Raw genomic sequence first — 20,290 nt, forward strand, 5'->3', positions numbered from 1 at the left:
GAGATCGCGAGAGCCAATGCGTGGGTCACGCGTGGGCGCGATTCACAGCAGCCGCCACTGGCAGACCTCCCAGACGACGCGCGCTACTCTGGCGCCATCTCGTAGCCATCGTCGCCGCACTGCACTTCTCATCCTTTCGCCTTACCCTCCTCCTCCACTTTCCGCCTCATGGTTCCACTCCTCCTCCTCTTTGCTCCTCGCGTCTTTCATTCCCCTCCGCGTTCGCTTTTTCAGCTTTTGCTGTGCTCGTTCGCTTGGTTACGCCGACGCTCGCCGCAGGAACGGGAGCTGCGCTCTAAAACAGATATGAACAGCTTTACGTTATAGGGCCTCTGGTTGTCTATTTACACTTTCAATTACCCTGTGCTTGGTTGCCAACTTTCTTTACCTCTTTCTCCATTCTGTGTTCATGTTTTTGATGTACAGATACTTGTGCAATTTAGCCGGTTATTTATTTATTTTCATCCATGTTCCTGAATCTTTCTTCAAAACTTATCTTGCTCTGCGCTTCTCTGAGTTCAAAAGAAGCCCAACCCATGTCACCCTGCACTGCCTCATTTGTGTTTTTACCGTGGGCCACCAAAGCCAATCGGCCTACCGCCCTCTGGTTAATATCCACCCCCGACAAGATTTCTGATTTATAGCACAAAATTGCACACACGCACCACAGCGAAGTGCCGCTCGCGGTGCAACCCTCCGGTGATGTAGCAGGGCGGCGCAAAATGAAGCGCCGTCGCACGTAATTCCCTCTTCCCGCGATCTTGTTTCGATTGGCGCTGTGCACAACTATCGATTGGATGTGCAGTCACTTGAGCAGGAGGGGCGAGATGGATCGCTTTATCGCGCCGTGTAACCAAGTTTCATTCTACGCCACCCTGCTACGTCACAGGAGAGTTGGACAGCGAGACGCGCTTCGCAGTGCTGCGTGCGTAATCGGGTAAATTCAACGAGTAATTTGAGGCTAGTCATTTGGGTTTACATGGCTGTTTTGAAATGTTGGAACATGGAAGTAGACATTTATGGTCATTCCCTTCAACTTTCCAATACAAACATGGGTCATAACGTTTGTAACTCAGAATAATAAAATTAGTTTAATGAGCGAATGGCACGAGCAGGAGGGGCGCTTTGAGTTTTATTGCAAATGATGTCCACCTGGGTAGATAGTTAATATGTAGCGATGTGATTTGGGTAACATCTGTGGGCGCTTTTTTTAAATATTTTTAACGCCCACTGTATATGAAGCAGGTCAAGCTCTCGTCAAGTTCCTCGTCGTGCTTCGAGCTCTTAAAGCACAAGGTGACGCGGCAACGACTTGACTCTTATCGATGTGCGTTGACGTCTTTTCTCATGTCGCGTTTTCGCGAATAACAACTACATTTGGTAATAGATGCGCCTATCGCTGTATTAGAGCAATTTTCTTATTTCGTTTGTGCTGCGGTGCATGTAATTACGAGCCATCTGCGTCATTTTGCCCATTTAGTCACGATCGAGAGACCACTTAATGATTGCAGTTCACGCGCACACTGTGGTTCAGCGTCTAAGCGTATTGAAAATTGGCAGGAAAAGCTGAAAATCGCGGCATATAATGAATAAAAAGGGCATACAGTCTGTTTTTGACAAAAAATTGCTGGCTCTCCCGTAAGCAAGAGTAGATGTAAGCATGAAATGGCTACCATATGGCGCCTTTTGCTGCCTGTGGTGCTGCCGCCTTCAACCTCGTTTTTTCTTGCAACATTCCAACGCGCTCAGCGTCTGCCGCCACTTTTTCTTCTTGTCGCATCGAAGTGGTCGGCTGCAAATGTGCGGCCTTAGCTTCCCTGTATTTGCCTTTTGAACGTCGCTTTGGAAATTTCAGCGTACTAGAAGTTACAGCTTGAGTGATATTGTAAAGAAACATTAGGAAGAACTCGGAAGCAATATTTTTGTAACTTGTTTGGAGAGTAACTAAGGTATGTAATGCGGCCCTTGTTCACAGGGTTGGGGGCCAGAGACCACATTTTGTTAAGTTTTGACTAGTCGCCCGGATGATCTCGTTTTGTTCTCGCAACTTCCCGGCATGTTCTCGTTTTGAGTGCCCGGATAACGGCTCTGGCTTTTGGCTCAAGGTCACTTGAAGGTCGCCAACAACGGGATCTAAAAGTATTTCATGCTTAAAACTGCACTCTTTCGTTCCTGTTGTGTTTTATTGCGGATCTATATGTAAGCAAGGAAACGTGCTAGGCCTGCATGGGCGCTCCCGAGTGCTCACCTAACACCCCGCAAACTAATTTACCCGTGCATCCAATGCCAATCACGTCACCGTGCAGCCAGCGGGAAGCTGTGTGCCATTGTGTGCGACCCAATGCCCGACGCTAGTTTTGAGACCACTTCAGTAGACTCTCCACCAGTCATGTGTAAACTATACTCACTCAATCGACATCTCATGCACCTGAGGCTAATAAGGGTGCTAATAAGAAGGATGTGGAGTTTCAGTCCACCGTACTTAGAGTACATAGCCCCGTTGCATTTATAGCCGCTGGTTTCCTTTTCCCTTTTTTTTTTCATTTGTTGCTGTTCGCACGCGATTTCTTGTCGCACTTTTTGATTTTGTTTATTTTACCTGCATTATCTTTGTCTTTGCTTCGTTTTTTATATCAGTATTTCTTTTTTCTTCCTTTCAACTCTTTTTTATACGATTTAGGCGACTGCAAGGAAAAGAGTGCCCAGAAAAGTGGGTGCCCGATTTCGGCGTAGCGTGTCATCTGGGAGACATCAGTTCGGGAACGTAAGCGCGCTCTATGTCATTTCTATTTTAGGATTTTCTTACAGCGCAGCTGTATATGGCTAGTTTCCAGCGGATCGATGTCCGTAGACCAAAAATCCCGAAGATAGTGCAATACCGGACCGACCCGCGGCAGAGGTGAAGCAGGCTTCAAGTACTCCGCCAAAAATAAGTTTTAATATCTTGGGTCCAAATACAACCCGTATCAGATATTAAGCTGATAAGAACAGATACTACACTTTGACCCGCGTCGGTCATGTCTACGTTCGCACTATACACGTGTACGCCATCCCGTGTATTCAAACTACAGTGCCCACCAATCTAAGTGTCTTCTGTCTCCTTGCGTCATGCTCTACGTATACGCTCCTTTCCTCAGTTCTGCTCTGACTGTGAAATGGGTAGGCCGCGTGTTGTACGGTCTGACGAACAACATCGTTCCTACCAAGAAAGACAGCGGGAACTGAAAAGGGAATGGGCGCCCCGGCGGCGGAAGGAGACCACCGACGATGAGCGGGCCGCGGACGCCAAGCGTACACACTCTAAAAAAAGTTTACACCCTTTGGGTCGTATCTGGTCCCCAAACAATAATCGTCATCTGCCTTGCTTGCGTTTCCTTTCTTGAAAACTGAGCGCTCGCTACTTTCCTGTCGGGAATGCTGTGTCACACTGATAAAGCGCAAGCCTTTCGTGACTAGGAAGTACCGGGCTTGCAGCGTTAAAGAAAGGAAATGCGAACAAGACAGATGACGATTATTGTTTGGGGACAAGATACGACCAAAAAGGTGTAAACTTTTTTAGAGCGTAAGCATGCTGCCCGCCAGGACCGCGAGGCGGAAAGAAATGCGAACCGTCCATGTGGCCCCGATCCCGCTAACTTGGAACGTTTCACCGGAGCAACGGTCAATCACCACATACACAGCTTCGCTGAGGCTCTATTCTGGACATTCCGCCATTTTCTTCGAGGCGTGACGTTGGCGTGACGCTTACAAAATGGCGCCGATGTCCCCGTTTTGCTTTCGTAACGTGACGCAAATTTCACGTTTTGCTTAAGAAACTCTAATGTAGGCATTGAACCTAGCGTTCTGGATAAAGGAAAACAGTTTTCCGCCCCAGTAAAAATAAAGCAGCTAGCTCAAAGCGTACGATTCTTCCATCAAAATCGTTTCTCGCTTCCGTCGTCTGCATGCGCACAAGGTGTCGTCTGCTTGATTAGCTCGGATGCGTGTCGTCTGGAAACGGAATGAGTCATCGTATATTGGTGCCCACTAAAGCCTCTATGCCCACGCGCTTGCCTTATACCTTGAGACAACATACGCGACGTACCAGTGATGATGAGCGCACGCTTTAGGCCGCGTTATCGCTATCTCGTGAAACGCAAGTGACTCAGCCCGACTCGTCTGGCTGAGAAGCGGCCGAATATCATCGATAGCTTTGCGCGCGCCACAGGTATCCGCTTGCACGACGCAAGCGCCGGCGCTGCCATCTCTTCTTCACTTCGCTGCTTACTCGCACCGCGAGAGGAAACTTCAAGACGCCGCCTTGCGTACATTTATTTTTATAAATTAAAAAGTCGCCGTTGTCATAGCCTTTGATGACGCGAAAATACATTAATATTGATTACAATACAAACGCAGTAGCGAAAAGTGCAATAAGTCGCAAGAAGTTAGCGAGTTTCAACCAATATTATTTCAAATAAACGTGTTTTTAATAAAAATGATGGTTGAAAACACAAATACCAACACCACCCGAGAGCGATGCAAATTCTATGTGCACGCGTTGTGAACAAAAGATTTTCATGGCCCCAAACGACAGGGAAAAATGCTGCGATACGCATGCCTCTCGACTGCCATTGCATATGGCTGCTCATTACCTTAATTCGCGTGGCTCGTCTCACCACAAATTATAGCGTAAAATCTCTGCAATGGCGGCCCAGCGCAACGTCACGCAACGTCAAATTGACGTTTACGAAAGGGCCCTTCCTGTGACGCTCTTCACGGGATATTCTTTCAGCCAGTCAACAACTGACATGCCGGCTATCTTGGAACGCCACCACATATTCGCGAAATTGCACGGGCTTCTGCACGCTACCGTCCACTTTCTGTTTAAAGCGCTAAAGTCGCAATATAGGCCAAGAACCACAAAAAAGTATTAGTCGATAAAATTTGCAGCTCCGCGTCACGTTTCGTCATTCTGACGAAAACGCAAAATTGCATTTTGCAAAACTTCCGTTTCCCGGCACAAATTTCAAAACACGTGACCTCTGGACAGCCAATGAGACAGCCAAGATGGCGGATAATGGCGGCCGTGCAGCCGTCATGCGTGTCCAGAATAGAGACCCAGAATAGAGCCTCTGGTCATCCACTAAGAGTGGAATGGCAATGAATATTTTTTGTCCTCTAAAAAATCGACTAAATATTGTATGTTCATGTTTTCGAGTCTGACCGGCCGACATACATTCATCTTGCCATGTGAATTTACAACTTAAAGTGCGAATTTTACACGCCGCGGTGGCGCATATTCGCTATCTGCTGCTGAAAACGAGATAGCGGGCTCGATTCCCGGCCTCGGCAACTGCATTGCGATGGGGCCGAAATGCAGAAACGCTGGTGTATACTTTGTTTTCTTTCTTTCTTCTTTTTGGGGTTTTACGTGCCGAAACCAGTTCTGATTATGAGGCTCGCCGTAGTGGAGGGCTCCGGATTAATTTTGACCACCTGGGCTTTAACGTGCACTACAACGCAAGCACACGGGCGTTTTTGCATTTCGCCTCCGTCGAAATGCGGCCACCGCCGCCGGGATTCAATCCCGCGAACTCGTGCTCAGCAGCTCAACGCCTTAACTGAGCCACCGCGGCGGGTTATACTTTGTTTTAGGTGGACGTTAAAGATCCCCAGATGGGTGAAGTTAATCCGGAACCCTCCACTATGGCGTGCATCGTAGACTTTGTGCAGCTACGGAACATTAAACCCCATAAACCCAGTGCGCCTGTCCGTGTCTTTTTCTGTTGTCCGTGCCTTATCTTTTGCGCCTAAAACCATTTATAGCCATGTGCCAACTAGCCCGACAGCAGACGTTACTAACCCTTAATTTGATTTTTTATAAGTGCAAAATTTGTCATGTTCGTAGTTGGGCAATTCGCGATGGCATTGCACAGCGTCGGTCTCGCGCTGTCTGTTTCTTCTTCGATACTTACTTTTCAATTTATTGTTATTATGATTATTTGGCTATTGGTGGGTGTAGGGAGAGGCGGGTGTAGTTTCAGTACTAAGCGTGTGTAAAATGAACTTGAGCTGGTTGTACTAAGCCATTTCAGGTACTACAGAAACATTTTATTTCCCGACCCATTAGCGTTCTCAAATTTTACTACCAGGGGCGCCCTAAAATTTCTGCGCGAAACTAAGGACACACATGGGCCATAAAAAAGCGCGAAATTCAGTATGCACTAATATTTGCTATGTATATGTTTCAAGAACTATACATTTTGCCCGCGAACGTATATTTTTTCTCGCTTCGTTTATAAAAAAAAAGAAAATAAACCACCAGCGGCAAACTCGCGGCTGCGTATAACGCAATACAACCGAGGCGGAAACGTACCGTCCGATGCACACCGTGTCAACGTCTTATTCTTATCGCCAACCTCTGTTAGTATCGTTATCATTGTCGCAAAATGGACAAGCGCGGACCCACGCGGGAAAGCGTATCGGCAAAGTGGCGAAAATCCACGACCCTCGAAAGATAACGACGACGCCGACTGTGCGCTGCCTCGACTGTCTGGCGCCATGATGTCTCCTCCTCGCCACCGTTGAAGAGAAAGAAAAAAGAGAACGCGCACGAATACTTTGCCTGAGGTGATAGCATAGAGCACACCGCTCGTGTTGATGCGTGTGCGCCGTCGGTTAGTCTGGGGACATCCGTGCCATAGTTGCAGATGAATCGAACCACTGCGGGAAAAATAAAATGGTAGCAAAAAGGAAGAGATTCATTATAGGAAGAAACGACGCGCACAGCAACCTTCTTCCTAACCGAGGAGGCTGGGGGCAAACTGTGCGCTGTGCGCCCACCTTGGGCTCCTCTTTGAGGCGGGATGTGTGTCGAACATTGCGATGCGTAGGGCTCGCCCTGCGATTCCAGAAATAAAAATGTTTAATGGTGGGCGCAAGGCATATCCACTTTCCAAGTGCTATTCCCTGCTAACTCAACCGGCTACAATTCTTATACTGAAATATATGCCGTAAGGTCAGTAAGTAAAAGGGTAATTAGTGTAACTATGGTTATTCAATTAAGCATTTTGATTTCTCGTAGAAGTAATGGCCGCCTCATCGAGTAATTTAGAGGGAGGGTTAGAATTGTGCTAACAGCCACAGGTAATTTGTAATAACTTGATGCGGCTAAACAAAAAGAAAAAAAAAAGAAGGGAAAACACCCTGAGTAATACCATATATTATAGCGGAACTTATAACAGTAAAAATAGAAAAAAAAGAACGTTGATTAGATTACCATTGTCACTTTAGACGTCCTGTAGCTGTGGTGGAGATATGAGGATAACATTACACTGTGGAAGGCTGTGACTTATCAACATGCAACACAGGGCGTTTGTCATTCCCACATAGGAATGCAGTCACAGTGGTCGGGAACCGGAGCGGCGACAAACCACTCAGATACTGGGTGTTTGATTACCATAAGTCTAAAAAAATCTTAATTGTATTGATGCGAAGACCTACAAATCTTGAGGCCAATGCATTGGTGTCAGTGGTCATCAATAAATCAGTTTTATTGTCTGCACAATCAATAGGCACTTTCAGTACAATGTCAAGGGCTTGAAATTGTGAAAAAACGAAAATGATTTGCTTAAATTCAAGTAAACTTAGCCTTTACATTATTTTTGGCCAGAATTGCCTATGGTTTTCCACACATGCGCTTATTGACAGGGTATCTATAAGTCTAAAAGCGTGCCCATACAGCAAAGCTCTATCATTTCACGTTACATTAGTCCAAAAGTAGAAACTACCTGGACATGCGCTATTTCATATTTTTATCTGAGACAGTGGTGGGGTTTAACGTCACACAGTCCCACCTGGGCTTTGAGAAACGGCCGTAATATAGGCCTTCGGATAAATCCTGTCCCCTGCACGTTCTTCATCGTGTACCTAAATGTATAAGCTGACGAACGATTTTGCACTTCGCATCTGAGCTGCCAGTAGTCCAACCCGCGACCACATTCCCAGCAGCAGTACGACATAGCCACCGCGGCGAATATTGTCTGAGGCAGCGAGCATCCTTGTCTTTTGCGGTCACGGTTTTATTCGCTCCCTCCCGGCAACAAGTATGTATTAACATATCAGCGAATTTCACACAGAATCGAGTTTTGACCTCGAGTTTCGCATTTACTAAACCTAATTTATCGCGCACACGTGGTACGCGATAGATTGGTTTGTGGACTTCGCTCAAAAACAAAACATATAGCTGGTTGTGTCGTATTACGGTTACCGCTGCTGTCGACATTAGCTGCGCGCTTTTTAACGCGGTGACAAAATTTTATGTGTGGATATATCTTATGGCATCCGTGATGCGCAGACGATCATTCTTCACTGTGTATACTCTATTCAAGCGAGGTCGTCCTAAAAAATTATTTTGCACTGTACGTCACGCAGGTTGTCGGTGGATCTTCACAACGTCATCCATGAGACCAACATCCAAAACATCGTCGCTTACTTCCCTGGAGAAGTTGAACCAGGTTAGACTTTTTTTATATAAGTTATCTCGAGTGCGGGACTAAAAAGGCATCCAGTGTATATCACTGAGCGTTGGTGACTGTCATGCGTTATTATTGACCACTGTTATCTCATCTAGTACATTTGACATGTAGTAAGTCACTATAGCATTTTTATACCTATCGGAGCCTGATAGTAGCAAACGTTATCTGTGCGGATTCATGAGTGTTTTGGATGCTTTCGTTGTATAACTGAAAAATAAAATTAAGATAAAGTGCGTAATGTAGTGACCTTAAGACGTCTCTAAGACGCTTTTAGGACGTCACGAGAGTAGCAGTTCACACACAGAGCGATACTGACTGCATGGTATTTCTTGAAGCTACTCATCGCAGCAGTGTCCTATTGCAGCATGCAGTGTCCTATTGCGCTGCGTTTCCCCTGCTCAGTGTTGTAGCTTTCATATTGTAAAACAGTGTCTGATTTGTGAAGCAACATCGTTATTAAGGCAGACTACTGACAAGAGCTATATATGGCTTAAAGATCTGGTGTGGTAGGAGAAGGTTATACGATAATGCGTTAAAAAAAAAATGTTAGGAGTCCGCAGCCAAGAGCAGAAAGCATGCCTCAAAGAACTCGGGTGCATCGAATTGTGTCCTATACGGAGAAACAGCGACAGTTTGAACTCTGTGAAGTGTTTATAGAGCTCGAAACTGAGAGTAGAAACATTCCGACTTCGACGAGCAACTCACTTGGCTTCGTCCCATTATGAGAGCTAAGGACAAACATCCACTTTTGGTACACCTATTTTTTAAAGTTTTGTTTGTGAGGATTTGTGTAGCTTTGGTACGAGATTTCGTGTGGGCAACACTTTTTCCGTTGTCTTTCAAGTGAATTTCATTTGCCTTCGCAAAATCAAACAGATACAAACACTTTTTCAACCCGTAGCCAGAGCCTAGGGGTTCGGCTGGTAAATATTACGTAGCTTTACGCAGGGCAACTCCAAAAGGCATCACGATGAACAAAGATATCAATAAAATATATTGTACAAATATACACAATATGAATCAACAAGTACAATTGTCAACTGTAGAAGGCAACAGGAATGAAAATAGAGCAGCGTTATGGGAACAAAAAATAAGGGATCACATGTAATCTAATCAAAATTAGGGTCATGTAATGCTGAATTAATAAATAATTAACTTTCAGAGTTAGTTTCATATGTGGGGGCATAGTCTGGTGATCGTTTCTTATATTTTATTTTTAACGCCTGCTTTTGCAACCTTACTTATAACACTGTACTTATAATCTTCCTACTTGAACGCAGCTTATTAAATTATCCCGCTAAATATACTTGCTTACTGTATAGCCCCATTTGTCGTTTCCTCACTTTCTCATTAAGGTGCGCCGAAGCTCAGCGTAAATCCGCATGTGTGCGTGTTTAACTTAATTTCTTTATACGTTTTAAGGAACGATCAAGCCGGTAGGTTGTAACGACCGGTTTGTAGCTAATTTTCAAGAAACCGATAACAAATAATCGTTATAAGGCCTTCGACAACAGTCTCCAGGACACTGTATACGTATAACAAACCTACTATATAGGCGAGGTTTTTCAGTCACACGAAAAAGTAAAGCTCCTTCTTAGCTTCGTCTCCCGCCACCTACAAAAAAGTGCCGAGAATGGAGAACCCGGCGGAAGGATAATTGATCGGTGATGCTATTAGGGGATACGACGTTTGTGCGAGGCCTTCTTTCTTGTTATTGCGTTCGTTTCGTTTCTGTTGTTGGCAGCAGCCTGCCTTATTTGTTGCGCGTTACGCTTCCGTCATAGCTAGCCCTTCTTAGCGCCTTGGTTCATCCTATGAGGAATTTCGTAACGGGTATGAGTAAGGAACTCTCTCTGGGGAGGGGTGCATTCTTGGCACTTCATATCAGTGGAACGTACTGGTCCTAGCCAAAAGGAGCCGTAGAATAAGAAACCAGGGGAACCTGCTTTTTTTTCTTCATGGCGTTCTTCTTCATCCTCTTCATGATGTCAAAACAATGAAGCAGGGGCCTTGCCAAAAATAGCTGTAGAATAAGAAACCAGGGGAACATACATTTTTCTTCTTCATGGCGTGCTTCGTTATCCTCTTCATGCTGTGAAAATAATGAAGCACGAGACACGTGGTACGAAGTTGCGTCCGATACGATTCGCGGCGTGTCTGAAAGGTGGCTGCACCGACTAATGAAACTTGATGGAACGCGTGGGAAACTTGTTCGATGCGGCTGTTGGCACGACGAGTTGTAACCCACTTCGGACAAGAAATTGTAACCTGTGACTCCTGCTTTACATGCGGCCTCTGTCGTACGGCAGTTTATAGCCAAGATGGAAGTTTTGTCACTCGCTCAAAATAACTCCCCCCCCCCCCCCCCTTTGTTTTCCCTGCATCGTACTCACCTGATCATACTCCCTCGCTCGATCTGTCTTTTATCTGTCGAATTGGTCCTTAATTGCAAGATGTTTTCCGAAAGTTCTGACATTCGCCGTTATGGGACGACTTGTACGCGGGCCCCAACCTGAAGGGTTACTTCTACAATTATGTTACCTTCAACAGGGGTGTCTTGCAGAAATGTTAGCGTCTTCAATTTACGATTCCTTACACCGAATTTTACTTTCGGAGGTTCTGCTGCTACGGCTGCATGCGCTTGTTGCTGGGGAAGCGAGCGGCGATGCATTGTTCTGAGGCACCGATCTCGGTGCATATATTGGGCGCGCAGACAGGTACGTGGTGTTCGGCGTGCCTCTGGACTCGTGGGGCGGTGGCGCCGTGGCTCCGGGCTCGGCTCTGGCGCAGGCACTCGGCCTGTCCTACATCATCAACAAGCAGTACACCAGCAAGAAGCACCAGTGGCGGCCACGCAGGACCATCGTGTTTGGCGCCTGGGACGCGCACGAGTTTGGCGAGGTCGGAGCCACCGAGTTCATCGAGGTACGACACAGCTTGTATCCGTTCCCCTTTTCGCACCCTTTCGTGGTTCCCGCGTAAGTTAGCCGCTGCGAATTGCCTTTATGCTTTCGAGGACTCTGAAGAGTCTTAAAATCCCGTGCCCTCTAGTTGAGAGCGAGAAAATGGACACAACTGCGAGTTAATACTGTTTTTCTTCTTTTCCATAGGGACAACTGCACAAGATGTCGGCAAGAACAGTAGCTTACTTGAACTCGGACATCTGCACCTCAGGTCAGCCAACACTTATTGTGTGTCAAGCGAACAACAGTGGTAAAATATGCTCATGGTAGACCGTCTATTGTTTCTATACGCCATCAAGGTCCGGTTCCTTTTCTAGATTTCTGCGCGTGTGGATCGATACGATCATTGCTTATCAAGCTGTGCGCTATACTTTCTCTGGCGCTCTTGTCTTTCCTTCATTCTGCAGGGCAAGAGTTCTCGGTTACCGGTTCGCCTGTGTTCTCGAAGCCATTCAGAGAAGCTGGAAAATGGGTAAGACAATTGCCGAATATGTTGTCCGCAGGACCATGCACTGAGCGAGAACGACTGTTCTCGTTAGCTATCAAATCGGTCACCCCCCCCCCCCCCCCTTCCCTTGCGAAAGCTGTAGACCACAGACCTGGCAGTGGGTGCTGATACGCATATATTAAAAACAAAAAATAAAGAAAAAAAAACCTATGCTCTTTATAATAATGTGGCACCGAGCAATAGCAATTACAGCTGACGACAGTCGATCAATAGCATGATCATAAGTAAATGAACGTCTCCCTATACGCCACGTGTCGATATACGGGTTAGATCGTTGCCCTGCTCCGTCTCGAGTGCCTGTACATGCCTGACATCTCTTACTTCCATGCCACAAACAAGGATGCTGTTAAAAAGAGCAGACGAATGCACCGACTTTCCTCTACTTTCTCACTATCCCGAGCTTTATATTATATTGATCGGCAGTCAACATTTGAAAACTTGCCCGTACAAGTGTTTCTATTGTATTTCAACAATACTTGTGCCACTAGGGTTCGTCGTAGTTTCAGTCAGTGCCCTCGCAAGCTCATTCGCGCGGGTGACACTAGGAGGACGGCCATCTTTCCTGCATACACACACACTGACAGCAGCGACGTCGCATCCTGGTGTCGTCTGCAGCTTCCCTATAGATGAGCAATGGTGCGCGCGAGTCAGACACATTCGCTGTCCTACATCGAGGCCATCCGACTTCGGTAGGTTGCTTCTATGCGCACCTGTGTGTACATCATCCGGTTGCAGCTGCTTTGCGTGTTGAAACATGTACAATGGAGAGAGTGAGCACGTGTCTTTTGTGCGTGCTTGAATGTGTGTGGTGTGTGTGAGAGAGAGAGAGAGAGAGCGTGCGCGTTTTTTTTTCTCTTCTTTTTAGCATAAAACAAAATTGCTGCGTTTAACGAATCTTGTCTTTACAACTGCATGCAGGCGTTACTAGTGCGTAGACACGCGGATACTATATTTTATCAGAAATGTGATCACCAGTAGATGAACTATTCAAATTTTGGTTGCAAATATTGCAATTGAGAGAGTAATCGTTATCCAAATTCGATTCACTAGTTCCGCCTATTTCGAATAGAGTCAGGAATAGACTCAGGAATATATAGAGACCCATTCGTAGGCTTTACGATATGCTAGCCAAAATCGTTTTTTACTTGACTCCAAATGGGCGTTTCTAAATTGCGACTACCGCGTGTCGCAGTTTCAACATGCTAATATCATTGTACATAATACATAATAATACATAACTTTGTACATAATAATTGACTGTTTTCAATCCGTTTCAAAATTACACGGAAGCGATTACGTAAATTATTATACCCGGATGTAAAGTCGGATGCATGCGGAACTGTTTAGGCGTAATCTTAGTCAGCTTTTGTGAAAACCGACGCCAATTTTCTCTAAACCATTGTGTCGTGACAGCCGACAAAAAGCGCTGGTGAAATGCGTTTCGAATACCGCGAGTTTACATGAAAATCCAAGATGCAGCGTCGACATGGCAACCTACCACATGATGTTACACCTTCACCTTTGTGATTAGGGAGAAAAAAGCTGTTTTACGAAACAGGAGGAGACGTTTACTTTCTCCACGTATACATGGAGATGCTGCATTCAGCACTTAACCGGGATACTTAAACAGCAATACATACACACAAAAAAGTGTGTGTGTGTGTGTGTGTGTGGGGGGGGGGGGGGGGGGGTTACGTTTGCATCATCATCCTCAGTCTATTTTTATGTCCACTGTAAGAGGAAGGCCTCTCCCAGCGATCTACAATTACCCCTGTTTTGCGCTAACTGATTCCAAGTTATGCCTGCAAATTTCCTAAATTCATCACACCACTCTGCCGTCCTCGACTGCGCTTCCCTTCTCTTGGCACCAATTTCGTAACTCTGATAGACCACCGGTTATCTGCCCTACGCATTACATTATCTGTCCAGATCAGTTTTTCTCTCTTCATGTCCACTAGAATATCGGTTACCCACGTTTGCTCTCTAATGCACACCGCTGTCTTTCTGTCACTTAACGTTACGCCTAACATTTCTCGTTCCATCGCTTTTTGCGCACGGTCCTTAACTTCTTCGCAAGCTTCTTCGTTAGCATCCAAGTTTCTGCTCCATATATGTTAGTGCCGGTAGAATGCAACGATTGTACACTTTTATGTTCAAAGATAGCGGTAAGCTGTCGGTCATGGTTTGGTAATGCCTGCCGTATGCGCTCCAACCCATTTTTGTTCTTCTGCAATTTATTTCTCATGGTCAGGGTCTCTTCGAGTAATTGACCGAGATAAACATACTCTTGCACATATTCTAAAGGCTGATTGCCAATCATGAATTCTTGTTCTCTTGCCAGGCTACTAAACATTACCTTTGTCTTCTGCACATATAATATTCAACCCTACTCTTACCCTACTCTTACAGTTTCGCGGCTAAAGTCATCAATCAGTTGTTGTAATTCATCCCCAGGGTTGCTGAACAGGACAATGTCATCTGCAAACCGTATGTTGCTGAGATATTCGCCGTTGATCCTCACTCCTAATCATTTCCAGTGTAATACCTTGAATAATACTTCTTCCAAGCATGCAGTGAATAACACTGGAGAGACCAGAAGCACCGAAAGCGCCACCGGTGACGCACTGCGACTACGCGACACGCATTGCGCAGCCTATCATTCTATTCTTTTTATTTAGTGAATACACTGAGTCGGGTTGTCGTGGACGACGTGCAGGTGCGTTTCTATTGATAGCCAGGCGCTGCGTCTGGGAACATGCTTACCTTGCCGCGTGGCCCCGTCTGCGTACGATCGAGAGAAGGGGAGAAAGAGACCACCGCTTACATCACCGCGACGCTCCAAACCGGTCGCCACAACCAGCTGTCGCTTTTGTTCAAAATATAGGGATTTTGAAAGCGCACCGAGCATGTTAATTCTGTTCGCATCCGATTCGAAAGACCATTTTTACCTTGTTGTGTGAGTGGCTTAACAATTAACTAGATCGGGTTAGTTCACTATTCATCTTTTTAGCGCTCAAAAAGAAAAAAGAAAGAAAAACGAAAAAAAAAAAAAAACGCCGCGCAGATGACTCGTCTTCACTCGTATAGGACAGCTTTTACTGAACGACTGTAGTGCCTAGAATATCTTACTCAAGGTTGGGCGGTATCGTATTCAAAAGGACGCGGTCGCGTACAAGCCAAATGCTACCCGTTTCTGTCTACTGGCCATCACCGACATAAGCGGATTAGTTTCAAGGCCAGAGTCTGCAGCGTTCGCTCACTCTTTTCTGTTCTCGTGAAGACTGTTTTGCATTAGTAAAATCTCAAAACTAGAACAACGAAGCGAGAGGATGAAGACAAAGGTTCCCAAATAATCCAGCAAGTAGGAGAAAGGCTGCATGACCCAGCGGGCAGGAAAATACTTCGTTTACTTTAAGGCACATGTGCTGTTGCTCTGCTACACTTGAATAGTAACTTTATTAAGTATGCAATTACTGTATGAACGACTTCGATTGTGTGGCGTTCCCGACTCTGCCTACAGGTGAAACACTACCGGAACACAACCTACTACCATGCCTGGTACAATGACCTGCACGCAGCGGCTGGAGAGAGCGGCCAGCCAGAGTAAGCGGCCAAGCTATAACAAGTGCTGTTTCTTCAGTTTGCCGGTGAAACAACGCGATGGCGAAATGCATCGCTTGTAGCTGCTTCGGGACAAAAACAACCGGGACTAAGCACTCGGTCAAGACGACGCGTTGCGTCTTGCCTTTTGACCACGTTTGTTCTTGCGCGCCAGTGCTTAAAAAGCGGCGCATTTCGCCGTCGCAAGTGACTGCACTGTCGAATGTAGCTACGCCGCATTGTCGAGCGAAAAGGTCACACGTGTCTCGCTGGCGCCGACACATGCGAGGAAACGCGAGCGCGAGCAATGCCGCGGGGTAACGCATGGCTTGAGGTCGGGCGTTATCCAAACCTGCAAAAATCAGCATCCCTTTTTGCCCTGCCGCAGTAAGTTCCTTTAAGCGATACAGAACGCTGTTAGCCAGTCAGTGACTGCAGATTATTTGCTATAGCTAGTATTGTGGGCACATCGCCAGATGGTCAGGGAACTGGTTGTAGCTGAAGCGGCCCGCGCTTGTTAGCGCACGAACCTTTTCAACTTAAATGCTGTTTAGGCTGAAAGTTTTCCTGAGATATGTTCTACATGATGACTTTACTATAAATCGGAAGCATTGCGTCTGGTTATTGAAACACCTATCGAATTGTAAGCACGCCTTTACTTTTTTTTTTACTTTTTTTTTACTTATTTTTACTTTTTTGCCTTTTTTTTCATTCCTTTTCTCGTAAGCAGTGTGCGCACAAGGTCTGAAACAGCATTCGCCCGACTGTTGCTCCAAGAAAAGTTTTCCTCCTTTTATACATCCAATTGTTACTGCAGGATCTTTTTTTTTTTTTTTTTTTTTTTTTTTTGGATTCGCTGCATTCCTATAGATAAATCGGAATGAGAGGATGGCACGAATATTAGTCCCAATAGAAAAATGAGCATGTCAGAGGCCGAAATGGCCTCCCGTGAAGGAATCCTCACGGCTTCAGCGTAAACCTGTGTCGTTGAGACGGAGCACACACCATATAGGTACTCGCCACGTACAGATATTTTCGAAATTTTACGAACAGTGACCAAGTGATCAGGACCACGCGACTCCGGGCTGCGCAATGAGGCTAGTTTTGTAACCCAACGCCACAAGGCCTTGGTGGGTGACGTGAGGAAAACTATCACCTTCTCCGTCTCATCTTTAGAGGATCCAGCAGCTCTGGTCGGGGAACAGGTAGCCTTGACTGTTTTGAAAAGGTCTTCAAGGAGCGTCAACTCTTTTGGAGACAATACCATCGAACTTATATGCAGATCCTTCATTCCGAATTAAAGCCGCTATGAGCGCTTGAATATTATATAACGCGGTACGGAAAGGCAGTCGTGTGAAACACGACCACTAGAAGAACGAGACGGGCAGCAAAAACGATCGTTCTTCTTGTGTCCGTGTTTTTCACGCATGAATCCAAGCTTTCCAACTTGCTGAGCTTTCTGTCGTTCTAAGCTGATGCATCCGCCCTGATTTCATAACATTACCTCCGCTTTGGAGATGTCCGCAGAGCTCATTTGGTTGCCCTTACATCCATGTCAAGTATAAAGGTGTTCCACAAGGCCCACTGTTCACCAAGACTGCTTCCTTTAATTGCACATGATCAGATGAACTCGCACCAGAGGAGTAATCGCCGATTGTATTTTCTTTTTCTTTTTTCAGTCTGCCCATGCTTAGGAAGACCGGGGGCTTCACACCGTTTGTGCAACTTGCCGGGATTCCAAGCCTTGACGTCGCCTTCGGTGTAAGAAACGAAACAGCCGTGTGCGAGTTCCAGTCCTTATTGGCGGGTTGTGTGCTTGACGTCACGACAGCCACATGGATTCAATGGGCCGCCATCGATTCTGTGTTTTCTTTCTGCTTTGCTTCTCATTTCACTTTGTGATGGATCTTGCTAATGCCCGAGTTTTATCGAAGTGCGTGCCGAAATACTTAGGGCAGCATAGATGGCGCTCGGTGCAGCAGTCGTTCGGGCGGCCTTCAACGTAGCAATCATGATCAGTGTTCCTCTTGAAAAAAAATGAAAAAAAGAAAGAAAAAGAAACACCACGGCTGGACCAGACCGGACACATTTCGAGCGAGCCAATGACGTAGCTGCAGTCGGGCACAGACGTCAGCAGTGATCCGACCACGTCTATCATAGAGAATGTAGGCTCGCGACAGTGAATATCGCGTTGCGTTGCGTTACGAAGACCGGCACTCGGAACGCGTTGAACCATTCATTAAAACTTTCAAACGCGTAAAAGTTTTGAATACCCCTCCCCCCCCCCCCCCCCTTTCAATTGATCTTAAAAACATACCATAAGCACTTGCAAACGCACCCTCGACTATCACTATAAACATCTCGTTCCCGCCGTTTCTTAATATGCTTCATAATACTTTTCTTTCTTTTTTTTTCTTCTTTGCTTTCTTATTGTCGTGGAAGCTTACCCCCGTATTCTCAAACGATCATCGACTCGAAGCTCTTCTCCACTCCCTGTTAATGGGCTATTCCCTTTGGCTCGGGCGGCCATACAATCCTTGGCATAGCCTTGTGGAGTGTTGAGTGGAGCAACGTTCTAGAATACGGGGATAATTTTAACAAAGTCACGACGTCCTTTCACTTGAGCTTCAAATCAGGCATGCACATGTACAAAATTCCAGTACATTGTCCCAGTTTCGCCTTGCTATAAGAATAAGCCGGAAACTGACGAGACAAAACGAAACAGCTATGAGTACATGCTTTCCGCATAAATGCATCGAGCGGTCTCGTGACTTCGTTTTCCGGATATTGCTGCATGCGTGCGAAATTGGCGTACACGCGGATTCAGCGCACAAGTTGCCGACTCTTTGTGCTCTCGCGTTTAGGTGAATGATACCGGAAGAACCGTACAAGCAAGAAAATTTTAAAAAAGGAAAAAGCGCTGGGACTGACATGGCATACTACACTGGTGCGCAAAACATGATACATCTTTTCTGGTGCTCAAAACGTGGAGAAAAAGAAATTCTGGAGTTTTGCATGCCAAAACCACGACATGATTATGAGGCACGCGTAGTGTGGAACTCCAGATTAATTTTCACCACCTGGGGTTCTTTAACGTGCACCCAATGCACGGTAAACGGGCGTTGTGTATTTAGCCGCCACACCAAAGCCACTATAGGCCATGATGCCAGGTGCAAACCGTGGAAGGATGGAAGCATTCGACAGGTTACCTCACCCCCTCAAAGCCTTATGGGTGTAAAGGTGCGAGTTATACATCAATTTGCACTTTTAAGACTCTTAAGGGTATAACAAGCAGGCTGTGGAACAAGCATTTGCAACTACGGCATCGATTGTAGGAATAGTAGAGGAGAGATGTTGGTAAAATTCGCGGAAAGGAATAAACTCCGAATAATGAATACCTTATTCAAGAAGCGCAATAACAGAAAGTGGACCTGGAAAAGCCCTAATGGAGAAACAAGAAATGGAAGAATTTCATACTCTCTGCCGATCCCAGCATAGTGCAGAATGAAGTGTTAGGTAGGGTAAAGGGCAGTCATCATAGGTTAGTGAGGTCTAGGATTGCTCTCAATTCAAAGAGTAAAAGAGCACAGGCCAACCTAGACGCAGTAAGGGTAAAAGCAGACGAATTCAGGCTGGTACTCGCAAACAAAAATGCAGCTTTAGAACAGGAAGATGAAGATAACATAGAGGTAATGAATGAGACCGTAACTAGGCTGTTTTCTGAAGCTGCAATTGAAGTGGGAGGTAAGGCACCAAGGCAACCAGTATGTCAGCTCTCCCAAGTAACAAAGGACCTAATCAAGAAATGATAAAACATGAAAGTAACTCATGAGACCATATAGAATTCGCTGAGCTTTCAAAGCTGCTAAACATGAAGAAAGTACGCGACATTCGAAATTATAACGCCGGAAAGATTAAGGAAGCAGTAAAATATGGCAGCAGCATGAAATCAGTAAGAAGAAAACTTGGCATAGGACAGGGCAAGATGTATGCAGTGAAAGATAAGCAGGGGGTAATGTCATCAGCAATTTCGAAGATAAAGCAAAAGCAGCAAAATAATTCTATAGAAGTCACGCGCAGCAGCGCTTATACTCCGACTCACAGTAAAAAAAAAAAAAAAAAAAAAAAAAAAAAAAAAAAAAAAAGACGCCGCTCTCTTGATGGTGCGAGCGGACTCAGGCTGAGAAATTTAACTATCTTCGACTATGAGGTCTTGTATGTGCTCATATAAGGGCGTCACTTCAGTGAACAACTCTTCGAGGTCACACGAAGTTTCTTCAAGTGCGACTGTTATTAAAGGTTATATTATATATGGCTCACGGAAAGCTGCTCGGGCCCCAGCCCTCCCGCCCCGGAAAAATGAAAACTTTCTGCCTATGCGGAGCGCGATCTCGTGTTTGAGTGCTAGAGAAAACATGCGTCTTGCCATCTTTCTAATGTAAACTTGTATTCATAAGTAATACTAAACTGTGTTAGCTGTTTAAGGAAGACGATATAGGTGTCAATAGAATAAAGAGTACGCGGCAGCAGTAGTATAGGGCGCGAGAAGATATCCACACAGTTGATTAATCTTGTGAGCAGATATTCTTCAGATGTCTGTCTTACACTTAAGGCTAGTGGAGAACAACAGACAAGACGCCACCGTGACTTAGATGGACGTCAGGAGAGCTGCGCCAACGGAACAGTGCGAACGAGTCGCGTGA

The 20,290-nt window shown here is 45.7% G+C and overlaps 1 protein-coding gene and 1 pseudogene across 1 annotated transcript in view; one reads left to right on the forward strand and one right to left on the reverse strand.

The window, feature by feature from the left end:
• The window catches only part of LOC119432039 (N-acetylated-alpha-linked acidic dipeptidase 2-like), a 51,968-nt gene that overhangs the window by 22,942 nt on the left and 8,736 nt on the right, over positions 1-20,290 (forward strand). The window contains exons 8-14 of the mRNA XM_037699479.2: positions 2,681-2,764; positions 8,413-8,495; positions 11,230-11,441; positions 11,627-11,690; positions 11,887-11,951; positions 15,508-15,590; positions 17,267-17,348. Of these exons, the coding sequence (XP_037555407.1) occupies positions 2,681-2,764; positions 8,413-8,495; positions 11,230-11,441; positions 11,627-11,690; positions 11,887-11,951; positions 15,508-15,590; positions 17,267-17,348 (673 nt within the window). The remainder of the gene's footprint in view (positions 1-2,680; positions 2,765-8,412; positions 8,496-11,229; positions 11,442-11,626; positions 11,691-11,886; positions 11,952-15,507; positions 15,591-17,266; positions 17,349-20,290) is intronic.
• Positions 2,843-3,019, reverse strand: LOC119437827 (U2 spliceosomal RNA; annotated as a pseudogene).

This window comes from Dermacentor silvarum, chromosome 1 (genome assembly GCF_013339745.2).
Source record: "Dermacentor silvarum isolate Dsil-2018 chromosome 1, BIME_Dsil_1.4, whole genome shotgun sequence".
Classification (NCBI taxonomy): domain Eukaryota; kingdom Metazoa; phylum Arthropoda; class Arachnida; order Ixodida; family Ixodidae; genus Dermacentor; species Dermacentor silvarum.